At 58.0% G+C, this 21,956-nt stretch overlaps 9 protein-coding genes across 9 annotated transcripts; 3 read left to right on the top strand and 6 right to left on the bottom strand.

Annotated features, from left to right (window-relative positions):
* Positions 1-823: 823 nt before the first annotated feature.
* On the bottom strand, positions 824-1,638 carry SCHCODRAFT_02545035 (uncharacterized protein). The gene is made up of 2 exons (XM_003031238.3): positions 1,090-1,638; positions 824-1,037 (listed from the first exon to the last, which is right to left on the bottom strand). Exons 1-2 carry the CDS (start codon positions 1,529-1,531, stop codon positions 970-972), a joined length of 510 nt encoding a protein of 169 aa, XP_003031284.1. The 5' UTR covers positions 1,532-1,638; the 3' UTR covers positions 824-969.
* A 186-nt stretch (positions 1,639-1,824) lies between these two features.
* SCHCODRAFT_01096190 (uncharacterized protein) lies at positions 1,825-5,995 on the top strand (the record flags this gene model as incomplete). The annotated part of the gene is made up of 16 exons (XM_003030856.2): positions 1,825-1,902; positions 1,952-2,079; positions 2,136-2,219; positions 2,273-2,344; positions 2,401-2,926; positions 3,934-4,170; positions 4,227-4,301; positions 4,351-4,542; positions 4,616-4,666; positions 4,720-4,770; positions 4,838-4,927; positions 4,989-5,129; positions 5,379-5,455; positions 5,559-5,700; positions 5,776-5,797; positions 5,892-5,995. 16 exons carry the CDS (start codon positions 1,825-1,827, stop codon positions 5,993-5,995), a joined length of 2,070 nt encoding a protein of 689 aa, XP_003030902.1.
* Positions 5,996-6,480: 485 nt separating this feature from the next.
* On the top strand, positions 6,481-8,540 carry SCHCODRAFT_02322551 (uncharacterized protein). Its single transcript, XM_003030857.3, has 12 exons — positions 6,481-6,822; positions 6,878-6,952; positions 7,012-7,027; positions 7,090-7,211; positions 7,266-7,316; positions 7,371-7,421; positions 7,482-7,571; positions 7,622-7,785; positions 7,834-8,007; positions 8,066-8,207; positions 8,269-8,290; positions 8,338-8,540. The coding sequence occupies exons 1-12, from the start codon at positions 6,589-6,591 to the stop codon at positions 8,421-8,423; spliced, it is 1,227 nt and encodes a 408-aa protein (XP_003030903.1). The 5' UTR covers positions 6,481-6,588; the 3' UTR covers positions 8,424-8,540.
* SCHCODRAFT_02629462 (uncharacterized protein) lies at positions 8,065-9,192 on the bottom strand. Its single transcript, XM_003031239.3, has 6 exons — positions 9,116-9,192; positions 8,890-9,068; positions 8,702-8,831; positions 8,338-8,644; positions 8,270-8,290; positions 8,065-8,208 (listed from the first exon to the last, which is right to left on the bottom strand). The coding sequence occupies exons 1-4, from the start codon at positions 9,176-9,178 to the stop codon at positions 8,522-8,524; spliced, it is 495 nt and encodes a 164-aa protein (XP_003031285.1). The 5' UTR covers positions 9,179-9,192; the 3' UTR covers positions 8,065-8,208; positions 8,270-8,290; positions 8,338-8,521.
* A 194-nt stretch (positions 9,193-9,386) lies between these two features.
* SCHCODRAFT_01097210 (alpha/beta-hydrolase) lies at positions 9,387-10,475 on the bottom strand (the record flags this gene model as incomplete). Its single annotated transcript, XM_050341022.1, has 3 exons — positions 9,387-10,214; positions 10,275-10,372; positions 10,421-10,475. The coding sequence occupies 3 exons, from the start codon at positions 10,473-10,475 to the stop codon at positions 9,387-9,389; spliced, it is 981 nt and encodes a 326-aa protein (XP_050199702.1).
* A 225-nt stretch (positions 10,476-10,700) lies between these two features.
* Positions 10,701-15,551, bottom strand: SCHCODRAFT_02629455 (uncharacterized protein). The gene is made up of 17 exons (XM_003031241.2): positions 15,261-15,551; positions 14,373-15,103; positions 14,059-14,222; positions 13,680-13,873; positions 13,590-13,628; positions 13,286-13,473; positions 12,946-13,083; positions 12,810-12,867; positions 12,591-12,758; positions 12,436-12,536; positions 12,211-12,387; positions 12,006-12,155; positions 11,653-11,955; positions 11,536-11,598; positions 11,368-11,481; positions 10,886-11,317; positions 10,701-10,832 (listed from the first exon to the last, which is right to left on the bottom strand). Exons 1-17 carry the CDS (start codon positions 15,470-15,472, stop codon positions 10,780-10,782), a joined length of 3,285 nt encoding a protein of 1,094 aa, XP_003031287.1. The 5' UTR covers positions 15,473-15,551; the 3' UTR covers positions 10,701-10,779.
* A 1,082-nt stretch (positions 15,552-16,633) lies between these two features.
* SCHCODRAFT_02629453 (PAP2-domain-containing protein) lies at positions 16,634-18,368 on the bottom strand. The gene is made up of 2 exons (XM_050345533.1): positions 18,269-18,368; positions 16,634-18,220 (listed from the first exon to the last, which is right to left on the bottom strand). The coding sequence occupies exon 2, from the start codon at positions 18,218-18,220 to the stop codon at positions 16,838-16,840; it is 1,383 nt and encodes a 460-aa protein (XP_050199701.1). The 5' UTR covers positions 18,269-18,368; the 3' UTR covers positions 16,634-16,837.
* A 948-nt stretch (positions 18,369-19,316) lies between these two features.
* On the top strand, positions 19,317-19,941 carry SCHCODRAFT_02505600 (uncharacterized protein; the record flags this gene model as incomplete). The annotated part of the gene is made up of 4 exons (XM_050343163.1): positions 19,317-19,662; positions 19,713-19,763; positions 19,813-19,854; positions 19,907-19,941. 4 exons carry the CDS (start codon positions 19,317-19,319, stop codon positions 19,939-19,941), a joined length of 474 nt encoding a protein of 157 aa, XP_050199700.1.
* A 251-nt stretch (positions 19,942-20,192) lies between these two features.
* SCHCODRAFT_01311288 (uncharacterized protein) lies at positions 20,193-21,953 on the bottom strand. Its single transcript, XM_003031243.2, has 8 exons — positions 21,617-21,953; positions 21,349-21,511; positions 21,166-21,290; positions 21,091-21,104; positions 20,901-21,036; positions 20,832-20,841; positions 20,635-20,736; positions 20,193-20,477 (listed from the first exon to the last, which is right to left on the bottom strand). The coding sequence occupies exons 1-8, from the start codon at positions 21,791-21,793 to the stop codon at positions 20,314-20,316; spliced, it is 891 nt and encodes a 296-aa protein (XP_003031289.1). The 5' UTR covers positions 21,794-21,953; the 3' UTR covers positions 20,193-20,313.
* Between the last annotated feature and the right edge of the window lie 3 nt (positions 21,954-21,956).

Below are 21,956 nucleotides of genomic sequence, written 5' to 3'. Positions count from 1 at the left end.
GAAAAAAGCGAGACCATATTGACTATTGACAAAGGGCCCCACTGAGGAGCTTGGAGATACCCTGCTTGGCGCACGAAGTCAGCTTTCAGCGCGCACATCGTGAGGTCAGTACCAACCTGGTCGCTCCAGTCTTCGATATCTGGCCCGTCGTCAACCTCCATGCTGGACCGTCGTCAACCTCCATGCTGGACCGCCACCAACATTCGTGTCGGCCTCACAAACTCCATCATCTTCGGAGCGGACAGCAATACTGATATGCAGCAAGCTTGGTCGGCATCGAGGGGCGCGCGGTCGCGTACTGTTCCCCCATGTTGCACACGCCGCACGCCGGATGATCGCACTGCTCGCCGCACTCCGCCTGCAGACTGTTATACAGCGGGCCCGCGGCGGTGAGGGATTCCTCGTCAAAGTGGCGGTCGTGAATCTTCACAGACATAGAAAAGCCGAGCCAACAGAGGGCTAGGACGATGAGCATAGGCCTGGTGAACTCGCGGGCGGGTGGGCTAGCGAGGGGTGGGGGTGACCCCGCGCTTGACCGTTTGAGGGCGCGGCCTGCGCACCTTCCGAGGTCGCGGCCTGAGCGCCGTCTGAAGCAGCGGCCTCAACGGCCTCACGACATAGAGCAGGATGGCGTTGAGGAGGATCAACAGCGGCATTTTGGCCTATGAGCGACTTGGTTGCGGCAGAGTCGCGCAGAGCAGCTGGTAGCAGAGGTCTGCAAGGTGCGTAAAAGAGGAGGGCTGCAAAGTAGGTGGACGTCGAAGCGAGCGGAAGTTGTTCCCATCAACCAACAACCTCAAGTAGCGGACCGACCTCGGCCCGCCGCTGCTCGCGTGTGGTAGAACGCGTACGGTTCGAAGCAGTCAAGACGATAAAAATTGAAGGAGAAGTTCTATACTGTACAAGTACGCTGTGCGTCTTTCTGCTGATAATTCTTACATCGATGGGTGAACCTTGACAAGAGCAGCACTAGTCAAGATCGGCGAGGGCGCCTCCTGAGGTACCATTTTGCGCTCCTAATCTCTGACGAATAAGCCCTAGACCCCAAGATCAGCGTCCAATACAAACGCCGTCGCCAGACCACCGCACCTTCGTCCTCATCCTTATGTAGTGCACCGGTACCGTAAACGGAGGCGTACGGCATCAATGGCGCGCGGTACCTCGTCGTCGGCGAGGCATGCATCACCGTCGACGGCATGTGCAGCGTCGATGGCATGGGTGGCGTCAGTAGCACGGGCGGCGTCGCTGCCTGCCTCTGCCAGAGTCTATGCACACAATCGGGATGCATAGATTGGTAGTGGGAGGGGCAGTCGCCCGTGAGCGCGAACCACGCGGCATCCACTAGAAGGACCGCCAGCGGAGCGAGGATGAGGTAGACCCTGATTCCGAGGAAGGAATAAAACAGATAGAGGGCCGTGTATCCGAGGCGTTCACGAGTGGCGGGGGTGGCGAGCCAGCGGCGGAGGGCAGGGAAGCGGGGCCTCGCCACAAAGAGCAGGGTCGCGTTGAAGAGGAGCAGCAGTGGCACCATGGTCTCGCAGAAGATATGAGGGAAGTTGCTGGCTGTATGATAGATGGGTTCCAGAGGAGATCGTGGCAACAAGTCTGCAGGGTAGATAGGCGTTCAGAACAAGGGACGTTCTCATTGAGCAGTGTCGGTCCGCGCTCGGCCCGCCGCTAACCCCGCATGGGAATTCCTATTGTGATTGAATGGGCGCACGAGGCTGCCGCCGACGGGGCCGCAGAATCCATGGCATCCGGCTCGGCGTCCACAGCCCTTGCTTCTTACCGCCAGATCAGCGCCGCTCGCTCGCAAGCTAGACCATGGCAGCCGCTGCGCCCCAGCACTACATGCACCTCCAACATCATCACCACTACCAGCAAGCTGGCGCGACCCCGAAGGTGTGTGGCGCGACATCGTGTGTCAGACGCGCGCTCATTAACGTTGCAGGCGGCCTCTCACCCAGCTCATGGCCCTGCGTCTTGCATCGTCTTTGCTCCTGGCGTCGTGGGCAACGCGCACGCGATCACCCTGCGCCTGAGCAAGTCGGAGGACGAGCGGAGCCGGAGGCGCTTATAGTGCGTTGCCATGAATACTTGTTGAGATTGTCGGGAAGACTGACTGTGATACCTAGTAACCCTCGCGGCGAAGCATCCTATAGCCCTCGCAGAGAAGCATCCACCGCCAACCCCTCTCACTCAACGAACACCGCCCATGCGTACGTTCATCTACGTCCCGATCATCGATGTCATGCTAATTGACTGCTCGCAGCCGAAAGTCATCATCAAGCAGCCTGCCCGATACCCGGCCACCCTCGCCTCATATAGACAGCGTTCCCTACCTGTACGTCCGGGGTGCCCACAGCCAAAGTATCCGTACTGACCTCAGCCATAATCCAGATCCTCCTCTGCACCCACGTCTCGCCCCACCTCCCCCACCCCCCTCACCATCCGTATCCGTAAAGAGGACCATGTCGCCTACATCGAGAAGCGCGCGCAGTCCGACGCCGCCGTCCGCGACGTTACGGAACTCATGGGTGACGCCCTGACGCTCGCCGAACCCTCTGGCATTGACGCCCTGGCGCGCGCAATGGGGAGGCAGCTGCGTGTCGAGGGGCCGATGGACTCTGAGGACGACGACGACGAAGACGGGCATCTCCCGAAGCCCTCTCGCATGCGCCAGCTTGAGCTTACGGTGGAGACCAACCTCTTCTTGGCCGAGGTGGCGAAGGAGCTGACTGGGATGCCCGACAAGCGGCCAATGTTCGGCGAGCAGACGCAGGGTGTTTCGCCCGGCAAACGCAAGCTCAGCGTGTTCTACGCGGACCATGAGTCTTTGGACGAGGAGATGGAGGACATCGATGGTCCGAGGCGAAGGAAGATTGCACGATTGCCTAGTGCTGGTCATTCTGGGCCGCCCAACACCGTACGACTGTCTGGTCATGCAGGTCATGTCGGCCATACAGGATATTTGTGGCGGGCGCGCAAGTAGCACTCGTCGAAGTTTCGGTTCTCATGACAGCCTCCTGCATACAACATCCCGAACACTCTTTGCATACTCATGGCTCGTTTCCCGCTCATCTGTACTTACCATCTCACTTATCAGTACCTCTGTCTCGCTGCTCTCATCGTCTGCTACCCCGTACTTACATCCCCGATACCTCGTACCTACATTGCCTGATACCTCGTACCTACATCGCCTGATACCTCGTACCTACGTGTTGTCCCGTATTTACGTGCTCTCTTCCAATCTCTCCGCATTCATGTACTTTTACATTACATACCTCTCTGCTTATCTTCATTTATTGCTCCGGACATTGTACTTCGGACATAAAATTGATCATCGCTGAACCCAGTTCACCTTTGGACGTAGGTGCATGCGCCTTCCGTTGCCGCCATTTCTACTCCTGCGCGAAAGTCGAACACGGCGTGCGTTGCACGTGACCTCGGGGCCGGCCCCATTCCGCGGATCAAGCCCACGCGCTTTCCACGTGAGCTTTTGCATCTTCCTTCCTTCCACCATCTTCTCGGATTTAATGGCTCTCGCGAGCCGTACGATATCCGCGGTCGACTCAATTACTCTCTTCCGGTGTCAGATACTTGCGAGCTTACGATTTCAATTATGGAACTTGGAATCCCGCACTCAATGCAACCTGGATTTTGCTTGCAAGCAAAAGGAAAGCACGTCATGATACCGTTCTTCCACAATTGTATACCGGCTCACGAACAACGCCTCCCTCGAACGTTGGCGAACATGTATAGTCACGACCGGGAGTCGTCCGAGATGCATGAACACCGTTTCGGCGGCGACTTATGCGCGCTAACGCCGGTCTATACCCAACGCGACAGGTCATTTAAGGCCCGAACGCTGCAGCAAGCGCCCCAGCATCCTTCTCTTATCCCTTCCTACTACCTTGCATACCCCTCCCGTAGATGAGCTCGCTCCCACTGACATTAGCAGCGACCGCCGCCCTCGCGTATTTCGCCCTCGTCCGAGCCCTTCGATGGCGCAAATACGACACCGTACATCGCAAGTACGCGCACAAGCTCCGAGACAAGACGCTGTCGCCAACGGAGGCGCAGGAGATCGTGCAACTTTCTCTCGGCTATGATATGCACTACATCATGACCATGGCGCTGTCGTTTGCGCTGTTCAAGACGTATGGGATTGTGAGTATAACTATCTGCGTGTCACTGATTACGAGCTCATTCTTACGCGCACACAGCCGTCCATATCCAAGCTGCTGCTCGCGACGAAGGAGCTGTCGACGAGGGATAACGTGGCGAAGAGGATTATAGATGTGCGTGGCTCAGGGAACGTGTCCTTCTGGAAGCTGACACTCCATATAGACGGAGCTACTCATTGGTAGGCTTTACCTTCCGGTCACAATTCTCCGAGCCCACTCTGAGCTCTCGTCTATAGCAGCATGGACGCATTGCCCAATCAATGGACATTACCCGGGTGCTGTGACTGCCCCATGCGACCCGCGCGCCATGCTCAGTATGGCTCGCGTCAACTGGCTGCACTCGAAATATCACATCGTGCGTATCAATGCCTACGCTCCATCAGTATCAGCCACTCACGCGCCCCCCTTCCCCCCCCCCCCCCACCCAGTCAAACGATGACTTCCTCTACACGCTCAGCCTCTTCATCTTTGAACCTCTGGTGCGTTGCAGATACTCGACCGTCGATACCTAAATTCCTTAATTCCTCGATAGACATGGGCCGAAAAGTACGGCTGGCGTCCCTGCTCGGATCTTGAGAAACATGTGTGTGTTTGCACTACTACTCCTCGTTAACCGAAGATATCCTGCTTACTTCAACACCTCACCTCAGGCCTGGTTCGTCTACTGGTCCGAGATTGGCAAGCGCATGAACATCCATGATATCCCGGCCACCTTCGACGAGCTGAAGCGATGGAGTGTGGTAAGTGATTCGCCTCGTATCAAAACTGTCGTCAGACCTTGCATCGAACTTCGCTGACAAGATGCTGCACTGGCAGGCCTACGAAGAAAAGCATCTCGTCCCATCGCCCACCAATTTCGAAGTCGCCAAGCACAGTGTGGAGGAAATTTTGTATCGTGTACCGAACGCCTTCGGCCTCAAGCGCTTTGCGAGGCGCCTGTCTGTGTGTCTGATGGGCGAGAGGTTGCGGGAGGCGATGATGTGGGTATCCTTCTCATCGTTGTTCTAACTTGATCTTTGGACGTGGTTTACGCAACGGCTCATGCGATGCGACTCGCTCGACACGATCCATTGACTGACGAATGCGGACTTTAGGCAAAAACCGCAGCCCCCGTACATGCACACAACACTCAGACTCATTTTCCGCTCGGTTGCCTTCGTCCAAAGGCACCTAATGCTGCCGCGCACGAAGGTAGCCAGCCTGATTGAGCCCGCATTGTCGCCCGTCGATCCGACCTCGGGCCTGGTTCGTAGGATGCACCCGCGAAAGTACGTTCTCATTCGACTCAACTCAAAATGCATCGTACGCGCCGGACGATTTGCCAGCGGCGTGCACAGGATGTCCCGGTCACTGATATTATTGAGATATCAGGTTCCCATCCAAACCCTGGTACATGCCGGAGCCATCCAACCTGCTCTCCGCCCTCGCCGTCCGCCTCCAGGTGTGGCTGGGTGTCTACGAAGCCGCGCCGGGCCCGCAGTTCAAGAGCGAGGGGTATTACTTGCACGAGATGGTCAGTCTTTCTCTCTCTGTCCCTTATGTCTCGGTTTCCTCGGCATCTAGCTGACGCCTTCTTCATCTGCGATAGGGACCGTTGAAGTTCGAGCGAGGTTAGTCTCAGTCGGTCTCATGGGAGACCACAGTCGGTCCCATGGCGCACTATAGTCGGTCAACGCAGTCATAGTTACTGACGCATCGGCGCAGATGGCCGGATAGAGACTCTGAAGGCGGCGGAAGAATTTCTTGGCTGTCCTGTGCCCGGGCCATGGGTGAAGGCTGTGGGGGCGAAGGAGACGCCGCAGTCATAAATTGGTAGACAGTTGAGTGCGCCGCTGTCCCGTGCTTTTCTTTTGGGGTTGACGTCGCTCCTGAATAGTGGTATCTGCATTAGATGTTGAAAGAGCCAAATGACCTTCCAGTTCGCCTTGCGAAGGGGTATCTGAAGCCCTGCTGTGCTCGATTTCCCCTTTCCCTCGCCATCCTCTCCATCTTGCAGCTCGGAGTCGGAGTCGGATACTCAGGCTGTAGGCCCGCCAGCAATTGATCCGCTGATGGGGAGTCGCGGTGGCGCTCTGCGTCAGCTACATTCAAGGCTAATTTGGACAGATGCGTGTTGAAGACCATCATCGGGTTGAGGTTCACGCTGTAGCTTCTATAGCACGCCAAGGTATGTTCGGCCCCACCATGCCTCATATTCAGTGCGCCAACCACAGGCTTGAATGCAGCGTGTAGCGTGAGGGTCATGAGGCACGCTCACCCGCTCTTGATTTCACACGTTACGACGATCATGCGCACACGAGGGCACCTGTGTCTATAAGAGCCCGGAGATGTTGCAGCTCGGTCTGTTCGCTCGTCCTTCACACCACCCTCCGCTCGACGCTCGCCGCTCACCAACCCCCTGATGCCATCCGCGCTCCAGATCGTCGCCGCGCTCGGCGTCGGCTACCTCGGTCTCGTCCGCGCGCTGCGCTGGCGCAGGTACGACGAGATCCACCGAAAGTACGCGCACAAGCTCGCGGATGGGTCTCTGTCGCCCGCGGAGGCGCAGGAGGTCGTGCAGCTCTCCCTGGGGTACGACATGCACTGGCTCATGACTCAAGCGCTCTCGTTCGCTTTATTCAAGACCTATGGGATAGTAAGCTTCCGCTATGTCAGCGCCGCAGACGTCAGGAATAGCTAACGCTGCGCAGCCCACGATATCCAAGCTCCTAGTCGCGACGAAGGAGCTGTCGACGGAGGAGAACGTTGCGAAGCGGTACGCGGATGTGCGTGGGTTTTCTTTCCCTTTCGGAAGGTCGACCTTTGTTCATATCATTGCCTTCAGACGGAGCTATTGATAGGTACCCGCGCATTCAATGCATGGATTGCGCACGGCGGCTGAACGGTGATGACCTTTTCATAGGCGCCTGGACAGCTTGCCCCATCAACGGGCGGTACCCTGCGGCTGAGCCGAGAGCGCGATACGATCCTCGGGCCATGATCAGTATGGCCCGCGTCAATTTCCTACACTCAAAGTATGATATTGTACGTCAAAGTGACCACTGGCATGCTACAACCTGCGCTAACAACTCCTGATAGTCGAACGACGATTACCTCTATACTCTGTGCTTGTTTCTTTTCGAGCCTATTGTACGTACTGATTTTTGCTTGTCGGACCCCTCGGCGTCGCTGACGCATCCCCAGACGTGGGCAGAGAAGTACGGATGGCGGCCACTGTCAGACTTTGAGAAGCATGTACGTGGGCTGGGGACGACTTTCTCAGCTGAAGTTTTCGTAGTTAACGAGTCCCGCTAGGCTTGGTTCGTATACTGGGTCGAAATCGGAAAGCGGTTGAACATCAAGGATATTCCTCCGACCTACGACGAGCTGAAGGCCTGGAGTCTGGTGAGCACGTATCGCCGACTCGAGGGCTCTCTTACTGACACCCAGTCAAGCAATACGAGGAGGAACACATGGTCCCATCGCCCACCAACCACGAGGTCGCGCAACATACCACGAACGAGCTGGTACTGCGCGTTCCTTCTGCTTTTGGCATCAGGGACTTCGCCAAGCGCTTCACGGTATGTGCTCTGGACGAGCGGGTGCGAGTCGCGATGCTGTACGTTTCCTTTCTCCACGTCTATCCAGCGACTGAAGGGTCCGACAGCCAAGAACCGCCTCCGCGATACATGTACGCCATGATGGACGCTGCTTTATGGCTCGTGGCCTTTGCACAGAAACACTTGATGCTTCCCCGGTGGAAGATAGCGAGTGCCATTACCGTCGACATGCCCTCCGTCGATCCGGCCACAGGCAAAATCTCGCGCACTCATCCGCCCTGGTCAGTTTTCACCGGTAGGTCATAGAACGCGTACAACCATCTCATGTCTTCCCATCAGGTTCCGTCCCCGCCCTTGGTATATGCCCGAGCCTGGGAACATTGTGGAATACCTAGCGCTGCGCTTCCTGCACTGGATAGGGTACTACCAGTACGCTCCGGGGCCGCAATGGAGGAGCGAAGGCTACTACTTCGATGACTTGGTGAGGCGGACTCTCTACCACCTTCCCTCATTATCACTGAACGTCCGCGTCTTCGTTGCAGGGTCCGCGAAAGTTCGAGCAGGGTGAGTGCGGCATTTCTCTCGCATCATAGTATTCAAACCTTTCGCAGATGGGCGAACCGATGTCATGCACTCCGCTGAGAAACTCCTCGGGTGTCCCATATCGAAGGAGTGGTGGACTGAAGAGTCCCGCTGATGCTTCACGCGTAAAATGGGATCTATCGTGGCTCGCTTTCTCGGTTCAGACATTTGCGCTCGAGACACTCTTATATTTCGACATAGTCTGGGCTTCAGTTACTCTTTCTTCGGCAAGACGCCTGGATTACCGTTAAGCCACACATTGTCCATCTTCAGCTTACTGATGCGCCACGGGTTACCGCTGTTCGCGGTCCGGATGAGCTCGAGCTCATAGCGGCCCTATCAATATTCTTAGTCCACGCCCTGACAGATCTTCATGCGGGCGAAACCACTCACCCCGGTCTGCAGTACGGGACCGCCCTCGGCAGCCTTGCGCACGATGGTCGCCCCCGTGTTCACGAGAGCGGTCGCGGTCGAAGGTTGCTCACGGTCGCTTGAAGGCTGACCGAGATCGATAAGCGGGGAGCTAGGCGTTGTGAACGAGTGAGTCCGTGCCACGACGCAGGCGGAGAATGATGCCGTACAAAGTCGTATGCTGTATCGCATCGAAGTTAACCGACGTCTCCTTCCACGCTTTTGCCTGGTCGGGACCTGAGATCGCGTACGGTTCGCCACCCAACATGGACGTGTAGTCAACGAACACTTGGTCGGCGAAGATATCCGACGCTATCTTTTCCGTGCGCTTCGTGTCGGCGTACAGCAGCTGAATGGCCATGAGCAGCGCTTCAAAGGACGCCAACGAGTACGCACCATGCCTACGACAACATCGTGAATATTCGCGCGGTCTACTAGCCACTGGGTAGCGTCGTACATGACTGCTCTGGTCAAGATTTGTAAGGTGAGTGATAAGAAGTTGCCATTGCTCAGTCATCAGTCATCTGAGGTCATCTGCCGACTCGGACTGCCGACGGTTCCTGCGGATCTGATGAACAATGGTTTCCACATTTGGGCGACAAAGAAGAGGCCATATAAGGTAGGACAGCGGCGTAAGATCATACCCCAAAGGGAACAATCGTCGATTCTATTGAGCGGGAGCCTGCAAAGCCGCTTTCTGCCTACGAATGGTCAGACCAAAAGCACCTGCGATACCAAAACGATGCGCGCACCTTCTCATGATCCATCCCAAGGCCTCCTCCGCCCACTCCTCTGCATCGCCAGTGCCCAAGGCCCAGATCATACTGATGTGGTTGTGCCTCTTCGCGACGATCCTGTTCACCCTCTTCCCTCCCTTCTTCTCTAGCGCCTTCTCAAACTCGTCGCCTGCTTCCCTCACGTCCTGCGGCTCACGCTCTGCCTCCGCCATAAGTATCAACCTGGCAAAGGCCCGGGCCTCCTCATCGCTTGCGCTCTCGTAAAGACCGAGCGGCTCAGTAGCCCGTGCGCGCGCCTCTCCGCCATAGTACCTGTACACGATGTCGTCGTCGAGAATCCTATACGGAGCACCGACCAAAACAACACCGCGCAACCGGTCCCCCAGCGGCGTCCGGTCGAAGTCTTGGTGCAGCAGCGCCGTGCATACGTGCGCCGCACCCGCGGAGTGTGCCAGGACGAACAGTGCGCCCACCTCTGAGCTGCCAGGACGGATGTCACTGGGATGCTCGACTGCCCACAGCAGAGCGTCGAGTGCATCGCGTCCACCATCTGGGTATTTCGCCTGTGGCACCAGGCGATAATCCGGGATGACGGTGATGAAACCCCGCGCTGCGAAGTATGCGCCCAAGAACCCATAACCTACGTCCATGGGCGGTGGCAGCTGGCGCGAACCGGCTGTGAAGCCGCCTCCATAGTAAAAGAAAAGGACGGGGCGAGGCGTTCCAGGGAACTCGGCGATGGGGTAGTAAACGTCCAACTGCGGTTACTACCCAGTCAACTCCTGACAACGGCGGCGAGGGGGTGCACTCGTACTCACCTTATGCCTTTCGGTGGAACCGTACTGAAATGTCTTCCTGGGTACACACTCAATCTCAGCCCGCTTGGCCTCGTGAATGGGCACAAAGGCCGTTATCGCTTTATCAGGCGTCAGAAGGGCTCGCCAATCTCGTGGGAACGACCTACTGGGCATGGAGATCTTCACGATCGTCGTCTCCGGGTTCGCCTCGACACGTTCCATGACTGCGCGCGCCTGTGGGTTGCGGAGTAGAGATGATGGTGGTAAGGAACTAAGGTTAGGTGAATAATGATAAATCAGAGGCGGTCGAGCTTCTAAGGGGACTCCCTGTTGGTCGGCTACTGCCGCCATCAAACACGAGTTCATGCGTGCGATCCATACGCGCATGGCTTCGGGCCCCTTGTCGAGGCGCCCAGGAGGCGCGTCAGGCAACCGCGCAGCAGTAAGGAAGCGCATGAAGTAGTTTGTGTCTTGCATTCCACCCATCCAGAATAAAGATATTCATGCTACAGATCTATCAGTATTTTCATGTCCTCGTCGCCAAAGCTGATAGTAAGATATCATAGTCCACTTTCGCCGCTATAGATGTTCGTCAGTCCCCTTTTCCCAGAGAAGCGATGAAATTTACTCACACTTGAGGACAAGCCCTAGGAACTCGCGCGCTAGCTCGGGTCCCTCTTTCTCCATCCTCCGCATCGTGTCCAAGCTCAACCGCCACACCACCGCCGGCTGCTCCACGACCGTCGTTGCGTTACGCGGTAGTCCAGACAAGGCCGACAATTCGCCCGCCAACGTGCCCGGCACCATCGACTCCTCTATACTGCGCGCTGGATCTGAGAAGTGGTATATTGCGCGCAGAATGCCGGCCTCGATGATGTATAGACCATCAGGTTCATCATCTTGTTGCCACAGTACATGGCCCATGGGTAATCTCATGCGCTCGAGGTACTTGGTGATGGGCTGCAAACGCTTTGGGTCGAGCTTGGAGTACGAGGAGAACGCCTTGACGAGAGTATCAAGTGGTTCTCCATGCGCGGCGGACTCGTCTGTTGAGCTGATGTGATCTACATGATTGTTAGGACCCAGATAGCAAATTCGAGATGCCAATGCACACCTGCTGACAATATCCTATTCCCGACGTCTTGGATATGCGAGTAGCGGGGAGAGCCGACCATCGAGCCTAGATGCTCGACCGCAATTATATCGCCATCTTGGCGACCGGGTAACACTGGAACAAGAAAGCGTCAATGGGAAGTCAATGACCCAAAGGAGATTGCCATACTCAGAGCAGAGGTCTCGGCCTTTTGCGACCTGAACCACGTCCGAAGGTACATGTTCTCCGTCCCTACACGCCGCGTCAGCACACCCAACACAAAAACACCCACCTTTCTGTACTCACATTCCAACGCATCATTGAACGACGAGAATACCTCCACACCCGGAGAGCTCAGAAGGTCCACGCTCTCCAACGCCCGTCCTACCGGCGACTCCACCGCCAGCCCACACAGCACAAGGGTCACCCCTCGTGCGCCCAGCATGCGCTGAATGCGTACAAAGGCCTCCGCCGCCGACATGTCGACGCCCGCGACGAGCGCAAAGTCGAGGATGAGGAAGCGGATGGGGCTGCGCTGCCATTTGGCGCCGTCGAGCAATTGCTTTATCGTCTCTTCGACATAGGTAATGGTGCCGAAGAATAGGAAGCCTGCGGTATACTGTCAGCCAGAGAGCAGGACACGACAAGGTCGATTCTACCTTGCAATCGCATAATGGCTGTCTGCTTCGACACCTCCCGAATGTAGGCACGCTGCGAGCTGGGCCGACGCACGGTAGACATGACCGTCTCGCCGGTGTGCACTGAGCGTATGCTACGCCGCTGAGAGTTTTGCACGACGAAAAAGAAGCCTAGAAAATGGACGTTGAGCGCACGTGTTTCCTACTTGGGATGAATTACACTCACAACTGACGACAATACCGAACAACACTCCCACTACGAAGTCCCACAGCGTCATGCAAATCATGATGCTGACAATCGTGATGTACTCCGTTCGGCTTGTGCGATGTCTTGTATCCCAGAGCGCCTCCTTAACGAGGTCGATCCCAAGTACGAAGATGAGCGCTCCAACTTCCATGATTGCTGAAGAAGGGTCAGAGATGAACAGGTACAGGACCACGACCAACGTACGCAAGTAGGCTATCGGACCCGTGCCAACGAAGAGGAGAAGCAGTGTTGCACCTGCGAGCAGCAGACCGGATATCCGCGTAGTGCCGCCGACTCGATAGAACCTAGACCACTACGTTCAGAGGGGTGCGCGTGCACTGATAGTATATGCCACTCACAGCAAGGTGTTCACGTATACCAAGTAGTTGGGCGGTGTACCAAGCAACCCTGCAATAACGTTGGAGTACCCGTGCGCCGTCAGCTCCTTATTGGTGTCGACATCCTCGTTCAGCGACACAGCCAGCGCCGGCACATTCAAGGGCGGGTGCAAAATATTGAAGAACAACCTGAAAGGCCGTAAGCTAACGATTCCCACTCCCTTGCACGACATCACTCACAAAGCGAACTGCGTCGGCAGCGTCGCCCAGAGCGCACCCCAACGAATTTGCCGGAAATCTGCACATCGAAGTCAGCATCATCTTCGAGCCAACCGAGGAAGCATCCGTCGTGGACATCGCCTAGCCAACCACTCACCAAAGAACTCGTAAAAAGTATACCACTTGCCCTCACCGCCTCCCACATCGAAGAGCCACCCCGCGTTGCGCAGCTCGCCAAGGTTCAGCCTTGCCGACAGAACCACGACGTAGAAGATAGCCGGGATCAAGACGAAATCTACACGCAACGAAAGACATCAGCGTCTGCGAACAACCTACGTACGCGGTCCCACCGAGCCCGTGCGCGTCCCCGCCTTCCCATTTCGCTTCTACCACACACCAGCACCGCGTACACGAAAACCCAACATCCGTGCGAGAAAACCCAACACCCATCCACCTCACGCCAGAACCGCGTACGAAAGAAAGAACCAACCACTCACACCCCGGAAAGATCAGCTGCCCCGCCCGCTCACTGAACGTCGCGAACGAGGTGACCAGGCGCAGCACGGCCGCCAGCCCGAACGGCAGCGCCCACATCATGAGGTTCCGCCCATCAAGCAGGAAGAACTTCAGTGTGTCCAGCGTATACGTAAACTCCGTGTCCTCCAGCCCCGTCGAGACGCAGAGCCTGTGGACGCGGGTTAGCCTGTGTGTGCGTGCTAGATGTGGTGTGTGCTGAATGTGTGTATACAGGGTGGGCCGCCCAGGAAGGCCGAGTATCCGTGCCTATGCACGAGAACGTACCCAGTGATGATGAGGAAGACCCCGATCCCGCCAATACATCTGTTCGGGGTCAGTTCGTCGTGTGCGGGCATTCGCGCGCAGAAGACGCACCCTACGAGGATATGCCGCGGGAAGAAACCCATGACGTTCCCGAGCTTGAAGAAGCCAAGCAGCAGGAACGTCAGGCCGGTAAGGATGGAGCTGAGTGCGTAGGCTGCGAGGGTAGTCGCGGCGATCGCGCGCTCGTTGCCGGGCTCGAGGCCGATGTCGGTGGTAATGGAGGAGGAGAGGATGTGGAAAAAGGGCTGAGGAAGGTGAGTTAGTGATCGAATTCGAGAAACGGGGAGTTAGTGAAAATTGGGGGTATGGAGAGAGAATGAAGGGGAGGGAAAGAAGACGCGAGCGAATGGAGAGGTCAAGAGTCGAAGAGGCTCGGGGATGTAGAGTGCGAGGCAGCTGGAGAGGGGAAGCGGGACGCATGAACACGTACCACGACTTCGATCATCATACTCCCATTCCCTCCCTTGAAGCTGCTGCCACCCAGCGTGTACACGAGCTGCGACACTACGGCAGTAATGAAGAACATGGACACGCCAGCCGACGTGATGCCCAGCGAGATGAACGGCTCCGCGGTAGGGAACACGAGGATCCCGTCTGGAGTAGGGCGTGGTCAGGGCAGGAAGGGAAATGAGAAGGGCAGGAGGGGAATGAAGATTGGCAGGCAGGCAATGAGGGCAGGCAGACAACGAAGACAGAGCCAGCGAGCAATGAGAGCAGGCAGGCGTGCAGCAGCACTCTACTCACAAGAGACCGCATCCAAAATGTTCAGTAGCGTGCCCAGCAGCACGGCAGGCAGCGCCTTCAGGCCCTGCGTCGCGACGTCCGCTGCGGCGTCACGAGTCAGCGTGCCCCGGATCGTCTTGAGCAGCTTCTCTGATCTCGATGGCGACTGCTTGCGTGGGGGAGAGCTTGGCGCGTCCCCATTTTGCGGCGGCGTGACGACGAGCAGCGGCGTGTGTTCGTCGGCGTCGTGTGCGGGCGTCGGTTCAGAATGATGATCGTGGGGCAGCGTTTGGTGATGACCACGGGGGCTCGCGACCGGTGTCGGGCTGCCGGGGCTGCTGGCATCGCCTGGTGTGGGGGTAGAATCATCTGGTGTTGGAGAGAGATCGTCGCCATGGACTTGGTCCACAGACAGCGTGGGCGGGCGCAGCAGCGTCAGACCCGACGCCTGCATGGGTGTCCCTTCCAACGATCGGGTCGAGGATACGTCGTCTAAGATGGACGAGCCCGTCGAGGCCGCCTCGTCGAGCGGCTGCTCAGGTATGAAGGCCTCGTCGGGGGCGATCATGGGGAAGACGTAGTTCTGCCGCGGGCTATCGTGTCGTGGCGAGGGCATGATCATGTTCGAGAGCTGCACCGTGCTCGCCCGTATGCTGTCCTGCGAGTGCGGGGCAGCCCTTGCGAGGGAGGACGATAGCGAGAGCGAAGAAGCCGGCGATCCATTCTGGTTGTTGAATCTTGTATGCAGAAGCCTAGCAAAGCGGGGGACGCAAGCGTTAGCACACCCGTCACAAGCGCAGACTGCGCAAAAGGTAAAATATGATCATGCAGCCAGAACTCGAAGCGACAGAGACCCGGATCACAGAATCCGGACGTAAATCAGGCCTCGTCAGGAGACCCCGTACGCACCCTGCTCTGCTCCCCACAGACGCCGACGTCGATTCCGTCCCTCTCTGTATAGACGGGCGACGCGTGCTGATGTCGCGCGGCGGTGTCGTCGCCAGCTGTCGACTTTCGCCATACCTTGCGACATCCACGGCTGTCGCGCTCGCGGTGGCGCTCGCGATCCCCGCCGCGGGTGACGCCTTCGCGGGCGCGTCGAAAGCGCTGGGTGTCGACATTCAGCGCAACCTGGGCCCCGGTGGCCTGCAGACCGCTATAAAGGCCTGGAAAGCACTTGAAGATAAGAAGCGAGGATGTGGTCCATTTGAAGATGCATTTCAAGTCCGCTGCATCATTGTCACGCAAGCGTGACGCTTCGCGTACCCCTGACGCGCTTTTCCCGCGGTTCGCCTTTCTCTCCTCACCCCGACTCTATGTCAGGCCCATCGATGAGCCCTCTAGTACATAACTCAAACTTACCCTGAGTTGGGACTCCAGCATCGTGCTCACTAACTCCCTCGTCGACGCTTGGAGGTTCAATCTTACAAGCGGATCTACGCCTCTTCTAACACCGGCTAGCCAACGGACCTAGCGGGAACCCACACAACTCAGATCTCGGAGGACACGAGTAGGCGCCCGTAAAGTTTTGCAGTCTTCAACGGCGGCAGCGCCTCAAGGAAAGGCAACTCGGCGCGACCGGTGCAGTCGGGAAGTACTACGCCAACCTCTCGGGCCAACCTTCCCAGTTCCCCCATCTACTACCGCGTCTTTCAATGAGCATCGCGCTCCAATGTCGAAGGCCACCGCGACGGTCTCGCACTAGCAGCAATCCTACTCTAGCAGCAGATCTACTCTAGTAGCAGATCTACACTAGCAGCGAACCTCTCAATTGCACTAAATGAACTGTGACCATGTCACACCGGACGACCTTATCACGCCTCGTGTTACAGCGCTCGCCGAGGCTCCGCTTTGCATCCGGGGGGCGGAAGTAATTCTTTATCTCTGCCTGGGCCTCCACCGCGGCTCCTCAATTTTCTCTCTCAAAGGCGCTCCCTTATCTGGTATCGACCGATCGCGCGCGCTCGCCCGGCGCGGTAGACGTCAACGCCCACCCAGTTCTGTCGGCGTGGCCAGGCCAGGCGGCGACGTCGGGTACACCGTGGCAAGCGATCACATCCTTCTTACTTGTACGAAGAAAAGAGGACCACGGCGCTAGCGTTGTCGAGCGCGACGAGGCCAACGAGATGAACGCGCCGGGATCACGTACATCTCATGTGATCGTGTGTCCCAAGTTCTCGCGACCTTCTCATTGTCAAGCCCACAACCGTGCTCGCAACTCGTAGCGCATCGATTGAACATCCTCGAAATGACCTGCGGTCGATAGATGACCACAGGCTTTCGTACGGCGAGCGATGCGCTACTTCTTTCCAAGGTCGTCCCGCTAAGAATCAAGGTCATTTGCTCTATAAGTCCTGAGGCCATAGACACTGACAATGACAAAGCTATAAGAGATTGAGCACACCGGGTGCAACCAATAGGATACAGACGTGTACACACATTATTAGCAGTCTATGTAGACTAACCCGCACCAACCACATCCTCCCCTAAGCCGCACTCCCATCCTTCACCGGAAACGACGCCCGAATCGGACTCCAGCCCTCCTCCGCGCGGTCCTCGCCCCGAATCAAACTCGCAATGCTCGCGGTATGCCTATGGCTCTTCCCGCCCCCCGCCTTCTTGTTCTCCTGCCGCGACGGCGAGCGACTGGTGGCACTGTTGCTGCCCGGGAACATGAACGGCGTGCCCGAGGTCGGCGTCTTCGCCGGATTCGGCGAGCGATACGTGATGTCGTGCTCCTCCTCGTCCGACAGCGTGCTCGACTCGCTCAAGTCGAAGTCCGCCGCGTCCGCGACGATGCCGCGCGAGCGCGCACGCGGCGCCTCGAGGTCGTACGCCTCGTACTTGTTGCGCGCGGCGCGACGGGAGCCCACGCCCTGCGGCGGCGCGGTCGCAGCGGCGCCGTACAGCTCGTCGGGCAGGAAGAGGTAGAAGCAGACGGTGGCGAGGCACGCGCCGCCCACGACGTCGATGAGGTAGTGGTGCGTGAGGTACATGGTCGCCCAGTAAAGCACGGCGGCGTACGCGAAGATGTACCGCGTGGTCTGCGGGAAGAAGTGCGACATGAAGAGCGCCTCCATGGTCGCGCTGCCCGCATGAAGGGAGGGGAAGGCGCCGAAGACGACGGGCGCGTTGGAGAACGTGGTCGTGTAGCCCTGCGAGTGGAAGAGGGCGTCGATGCGCGCGAGGCCGCCGGGTGAGCCCTTCATGCTGTAGTTGGCGGGCGTGAGGCCGTATATGAGTTCGTACCACGGTGCGGCGCAGGGGAAGACAATCTGGATCATGACACCGATGAGGTTCATGTAGCCGAACATGCGCGCCCAGAGGTGCAGGACCTCCTTGCCGCGGAAGAGCCAGGCGAAGGCGGCGACGACGAAGGGGAAGGTGAAGTGAACGACGCCGTACGGCAGCCACGCAATAATGTCGAGCAGCGGGTGCGTGAAGCGCGTGAGGATGTCAGAGATGTTCGCGCCGTAGAGCACGGACTCGAGTGTCGGGAGTGTCGACACGGAGATGGAGGGGCGCCAGGCCTCGGGGATGAAGCGCGAGGAGTAGAAGGTGAGAATCCACGCGAATATAGGGATCGCGCGGAGGAAGAACTGGCAGGTGAAGGGTATGATTAGGGCGATGCCGTAGAGTAGGGGTATGAACCATTTCCATGGTGCGGGAGGGAATTGCATGATGGAGAACCAGAACGCGGCGAGGACGAAGTGGAAGACGTAGACGGTGTCTCCGAGGGTAAATTTATGTCGCTTGAGCCGCTCAATCGTGTCGCTCGGTGACAACGACTTGTCCATCCGCCCGACCGCTGCCACGAAGGCCTGCCACACCGTCAAGGCGGTTCTTTTCATCGCCTGAACCGCGGACATCTGCATTTCTTCAGTCGGTCGTACCATGGCGAGCATTCGGAAACGCACCTTGCAAACCCCGAGGCCGACCAGTGGATCCCGAGAGAGAATGAGAGGGAGTGTGGAAAGCTGCGAGATGGCGTGAAGATCGAGCAGCGACTGCCGCGCGGGTCGTAAGCAGCATTTCGTCCGCGCGCCTGTGAAATTCCCTGGAGCACGTGGACCCACGTGCCGCTGTTCCCTCCGCGCTCACGCCCTCTGCTGAATTCGAACTTCAACTTGTCATTGCCAGGTTCATCCAAAAGGCCCAATGCCTCCAAAGAAAGCGTCTTCCAGCAAAGGGTTCCCCTGGGAGGACCTCAAGGCGGAGACTCTGCGCAGCATTTCCCTCGACTTGCTCCAAGGGACTTCGGGCAAGTCCTACCTGATATCGCGCACTCGCGACACCAACATCGCGTTCCTCAAGTCGGTAGCAGAACATGGAGGTGCGTCTTCCGCTCTACCTTCAAGGGGGCTCTACGCTGACTTTCATCTATCAGTCGAAGAAGCCGTCCGCCTCGCCATCGAGAACGCCCCGGAACCCCAGTCCACGAGCGCGTCAGCAGCGCGCCGATCCGCCTCCACCTCCGCCCCCGTGAAGCGCAAGCGCGACGAGCGCGAGGAGGGCGCGTCCAACCGCTCCACGCGCAGCAAGGGGCGCGCCGACTACCCGTACGGCACCCGCAACCAGGGCAAGCCGCAGAAGCAGCTCGAAGCCCTCGGCATCACCGGCCCCAAGCGCCAGCGCAAGTCCGCGAGCGCCAGGCCAGGACCCTTGTCGCGCACGAAGAAAGCGAAGGCCGCTAGTCCAGCGAAGCCGGTGTCTCAGTCAACAGAGTCGCCGAAGGCGACGAAGCTGGTATTCGACGGCGTGGAGATCCCGACCTTGGCGGCTACGAAAGCAATGGACAGCATTAGCCAGAACGGGGATGCGGAGGATGATGATGCAGAGGGTGAGGAGGAAGGAGGCGAGGACGCGCAGGCGCAGGACATAGAGCAGACCGGCGAAGAAGGAGAGCAGACTGGCGGAGAAGGAACTCAGTCTGGCGAAGAATGGGAACGAACCGGTGACGAAACCATGAAGGTTGACGGGCCTGCACCTTCCAATCCCTACGAGCCCTCGACCCCCGACGAGCAGGAAGAGCACCAAGATGTCGCACAACAGGACCATCAAGACGTCGCACAACAGGATCCTCAAGAAGGCGAGCAGGAGGAGCACCAAGTGGAAGAGCCCCCACAGACCGACGAAGCCCAGGTCGAGGAACACGAGCAGAGCAGCGCGGAGGACGAACTCCCGCTAACCGGCGAAGTCGTCGAGGCCACACCTAGCGAGGACGCGGATGCGCCTCACGACGAGGTCCAGCAGTCATCGTCTGCGGAGGTCGGGACTGCGCTTGAGGACCCATACGTCGGGGGCGACGAAGGTAGCTTGGCTTATGCCTTGTGAATCGTATTCGCTGACTTCTTGCTTCAGACGCCGCTGGCGAACCCGAGACCGACCCAATGCAGGCCGACGAGGGGCCAAGTGAGTGAAACTAATCATCTCGCTGCACGACGCTGACCTCGGCATCCAGACGACGCGACCAACGACGAGAGCGTCCTGGGCATGCAACTAGGTAACAGTTCCGCTACTTTTCAGAACGACCTTCAATTCTAACGCCCTCCCAGACGTCGCCCCAGAAAACCTGGTGCCAGCTGTCTGAAGTGTCCGCCCACGACATTGCGTATCCTTATATCACCGCTGAAAATGCTTTACTCTGCTCTGTACATTATCTTGTGCGTACGCTTACTCTCAACTACGGAAACGCTACTCATACCCACTCTACAGGGTAGATTCGCTGCTTCACTGCTTCATAATACATATTTCTTGATACGGACTTATACACCCTAGCATACGCCAATACATGCGTCCGTCTGATTGACCCTCGAAACTCTGCATAACCCTCGACACTCTTCATAACCCCAGGCAGACCACATCGCCCCTCGAAGTTCCTTTCCTGAACCAAAGCTCCTTTCCTGGACCAAGGTTCCTTTCCTGGACCAAGGTTCCTCTCCTGGACCAAGCAATTGACCCTTCACCCCTTCAACGAGTACTTGATCTCCTCCCCCGCGCTCTCCTGCATCTCGATCAACCTATCCAGCATCACCTTCCCCGTCTCATCCAGCGTCTCCCGGAACCGCGGCTGCTTCATCCACAGCAGCCCGTGCTGCAGGATGTTGTTCGCGCGCGCGGCGCCGCCTGGGGAGGGATCAACATATGAACTTAAGAGGTTTGGAGTTTCTCCGGACCACATTCGAGAGCTTTCCCGGACCACATCCAGGAATTTTGCAAGACAGGGTCCGAAAGGTATCCCCAACCACATTCGAGAGATGCCAAACCGAACCACATCACATACCCGCGGTGTTCCCCATACACGCGTGCAGCGTCGCGCGGCGTTGCTGCGAGTCGTAGGCGGCGCAGTGGAGGATGTTCGAGTTGTAAAAGACAGTCTCGCCGGCTGGGTGGGGGAGTTGGTGTCAGAAGGGTTCGACGCTTTGGTCGAGAACGGGAGAGCGAGGATGAGAGCGGGAGCGCAAGGTTGAAGGGACGTACGGTTCAGGGTCTGCATGGAGACGGGAGTATCAGTGTTTCGCTCAATGGATGAGAGGGGCGTAGACGCACCACACGGATGGCGCCAGGCATATCCAATGGGTTCTTCGGGGCTTCGATGTCCGTCGAGTGCGCGCGCTGCTCGGGCGTGCGTAGGACACGGTGCGAGCCGGGGACGACGTACAGACAGCTATCCCGGTATAGCGCGCTGAGGGCGAGTAAGACTCTGGTCCTTTCCACGCGTAGGCCGCTTCATACGTACGTGTTCCATTGAATCTGTGCAGGACATCCGGGTCAGGCTATGGGTGCGCACGGGCGTACATGTACAATGGCTCACCCCATACTGGGCCACCTTCAGGATGCGGGCCTCTTCCTCCTCCGACGCGGTCCCATCCACGGCGTCTCGGTGCCAGCGCAGCGCGAAGTCATGCGAGATGGGGTTGATCAGAATGTTGAAGAGCTCTGCGTGGACGCGGGGGATAGTAAGCAACATATGGACAGCAAGGTAGCTCGCACGCACCCATCTGCAGCTGCTCATCCGTGCATCCCATGAGCTCGGCCGCGATCGCGCGCAGCGCGGGGGAGGTGTACCATCGCGCGAACGCGGGCTCGCCGAGGTCGGGGTGCATGACATGCTGGACGCCCCAGGAATCGGGGTTGTCGAGGTCGAAGGGAGGGAATTGCTGGGTGAAGACGGTCGTTCAGCGCAAGCACTCAACAGGCAAGGGGGGAATGACAGTCAAGCGGAGAGGGGAGGGTGAGTAGAACAGAGGGGACATATAGCGCACCTTCCCCACCACCCTCCGATGCGGCCATTCACCCGAGCGCGTCTTGGCCACCACCCTCTCCGTTGCCGCCTCCAGCTCAGCGCGCGACTCGGCGGGAATCAGGTCCGGGATGATAACGTAGCCGACTTCGTCAAAGGTCTTCTTGTAGTCATTGTGCATCGTCGGTGTAGCCGCCATGTTGGGTGCCTTTGTCGCTGTAGATCGGGTCGTAGTTGCAGGCGTGGTCAAGGCAGAAGTCAAGAGACACGCTCGAGACTACATCGGCCGCCTCCGAGCTTTCCATACGGTCCAGAGGTATGGGCGATGCATTTATCGCGCATGATCAGGCGGGCCGCGGGAT

This window comes from Schizophyllum commune (assembly GCF_000143185.2).
Source record: "Schizophyllum commune H4-8 unplaced genomic scaffold SCHCOscaffold_7, whole genome shotgun sequence".
Lineage (NCBI taxonomy): Eukaryota > Fungi > Basidiomycota > Agaricomycetes > Agaricales > Schizophyllaceae > Schizophyllum > Schizophyllum commune.
Note: the sequence above shows the minus strand (reverse complement) of the source record. Positions and strands in the feature narration are given on the sequence as shown.

Coding starts and splice junctions, on each gene's coding strand:
- SCHCODRAFT_02545035 (XM_003031238.3), bottom strand. CDS start 1,531: ATGGTGCCACTGCTGCTCCTCTTCAACGCGACCCTGCTCTTTGTGGCG. Junction 1,038..1,089: donor ACATAAGGATGAGGACGAAG/GTGCGGTGGTCT, acceptor CTTGGGGTCTAG/GGCTTATTCGTCAGAGATTA.
- SCHCODRAFT_02322551 (XM_003030857.3), top strand. CDS start 6,589: ATGCCATCCGCGCTCCAGATCGTCGCCGCGCTCGGCGTCGGCTACCTC. Junction 6,823..6,877: donor TATTCAAGACCTATGGGATA/GTAAGCTTCCGC, acceptor AACGCTGCGCAG/CCCACGATATCCAAGCTCCT. Junction 8,008..8,065: donor TCGCGCACTCATCCGCCCTG/GTCAGTTTTCAC, acceptor TCTTCCCATCAG/GTTCCGTCCCCGCCCTTGGT.
- SCHCODRAFT_02629462 (XM_003031239.3), bottom strand. CDS start 9,178: ATGTACGACGCTACCCAGTGGCTAGTAGACCGCGCGAATATTCACGAT. Junction 9,069..9,115: donor ACGATGTTGTCGTAGGCATG/GTGCGTACTCGT, acceptor ATGGCCATTCAG/CTGCTGTACGCCGACACGAA. Junction 8,832..8,889: donor GCGATACAGCATACGACTTT/GTACGGCATCAT, acceptor CACAACGCCTAG/CTCCCCGCTTATCGATCTCG.
- SCHCODRAFT_02629455 (XM_003031241.2), bottom strand. CDS start 15,472: ATGTCGACACCCAGCGCTTTCGACGCGCCCGCGAAGGCGTCACCCGCG. Junction 12,868..12,945: donor TACTTTTTACGAGTTCTTTG/GTGAGTGGTTGG, acceptor TTCGATGTGCAG/ATTTCCGGCAAATTCGTTGG. Junction 12,759..12,809: donor CTGCCGACGCAGTTCGCTTT/GTGAGTGATGTC, acceptor ACGGCCTTTCAG/GTTGTTCTTCAATATTTTGC.
- SCHCODRAFT_02629453 (XM_050345533.1), bottom strand. CDS start 18,220: ATGTCCGCGGTTCAGGCGATGAAAAGAACCGCCTTGACGGTGTGGCAG.
- SCHCODRAFT_01311288 (XM_003031243.2), bottom strand. CDS start 21,793: ATGGCGGCTACACCGACGATGCACAATGACTACAAGAAGACCTTTGAC. Junction 21,291..21,348: donor GGATGAGCAGCTGCAGATGG/GTGCGTGCGAGC, acceptor GCGTCCACGCAG/AGCTCTTCAACATTCTGATC. Junction 20,478..20,634: donor GTGTATGGGGAACACCGCGG/GTATGTGATGTG, acceptor ATCCCTCCCCAG/GCGGCGCCGCGCGCGCGAAC.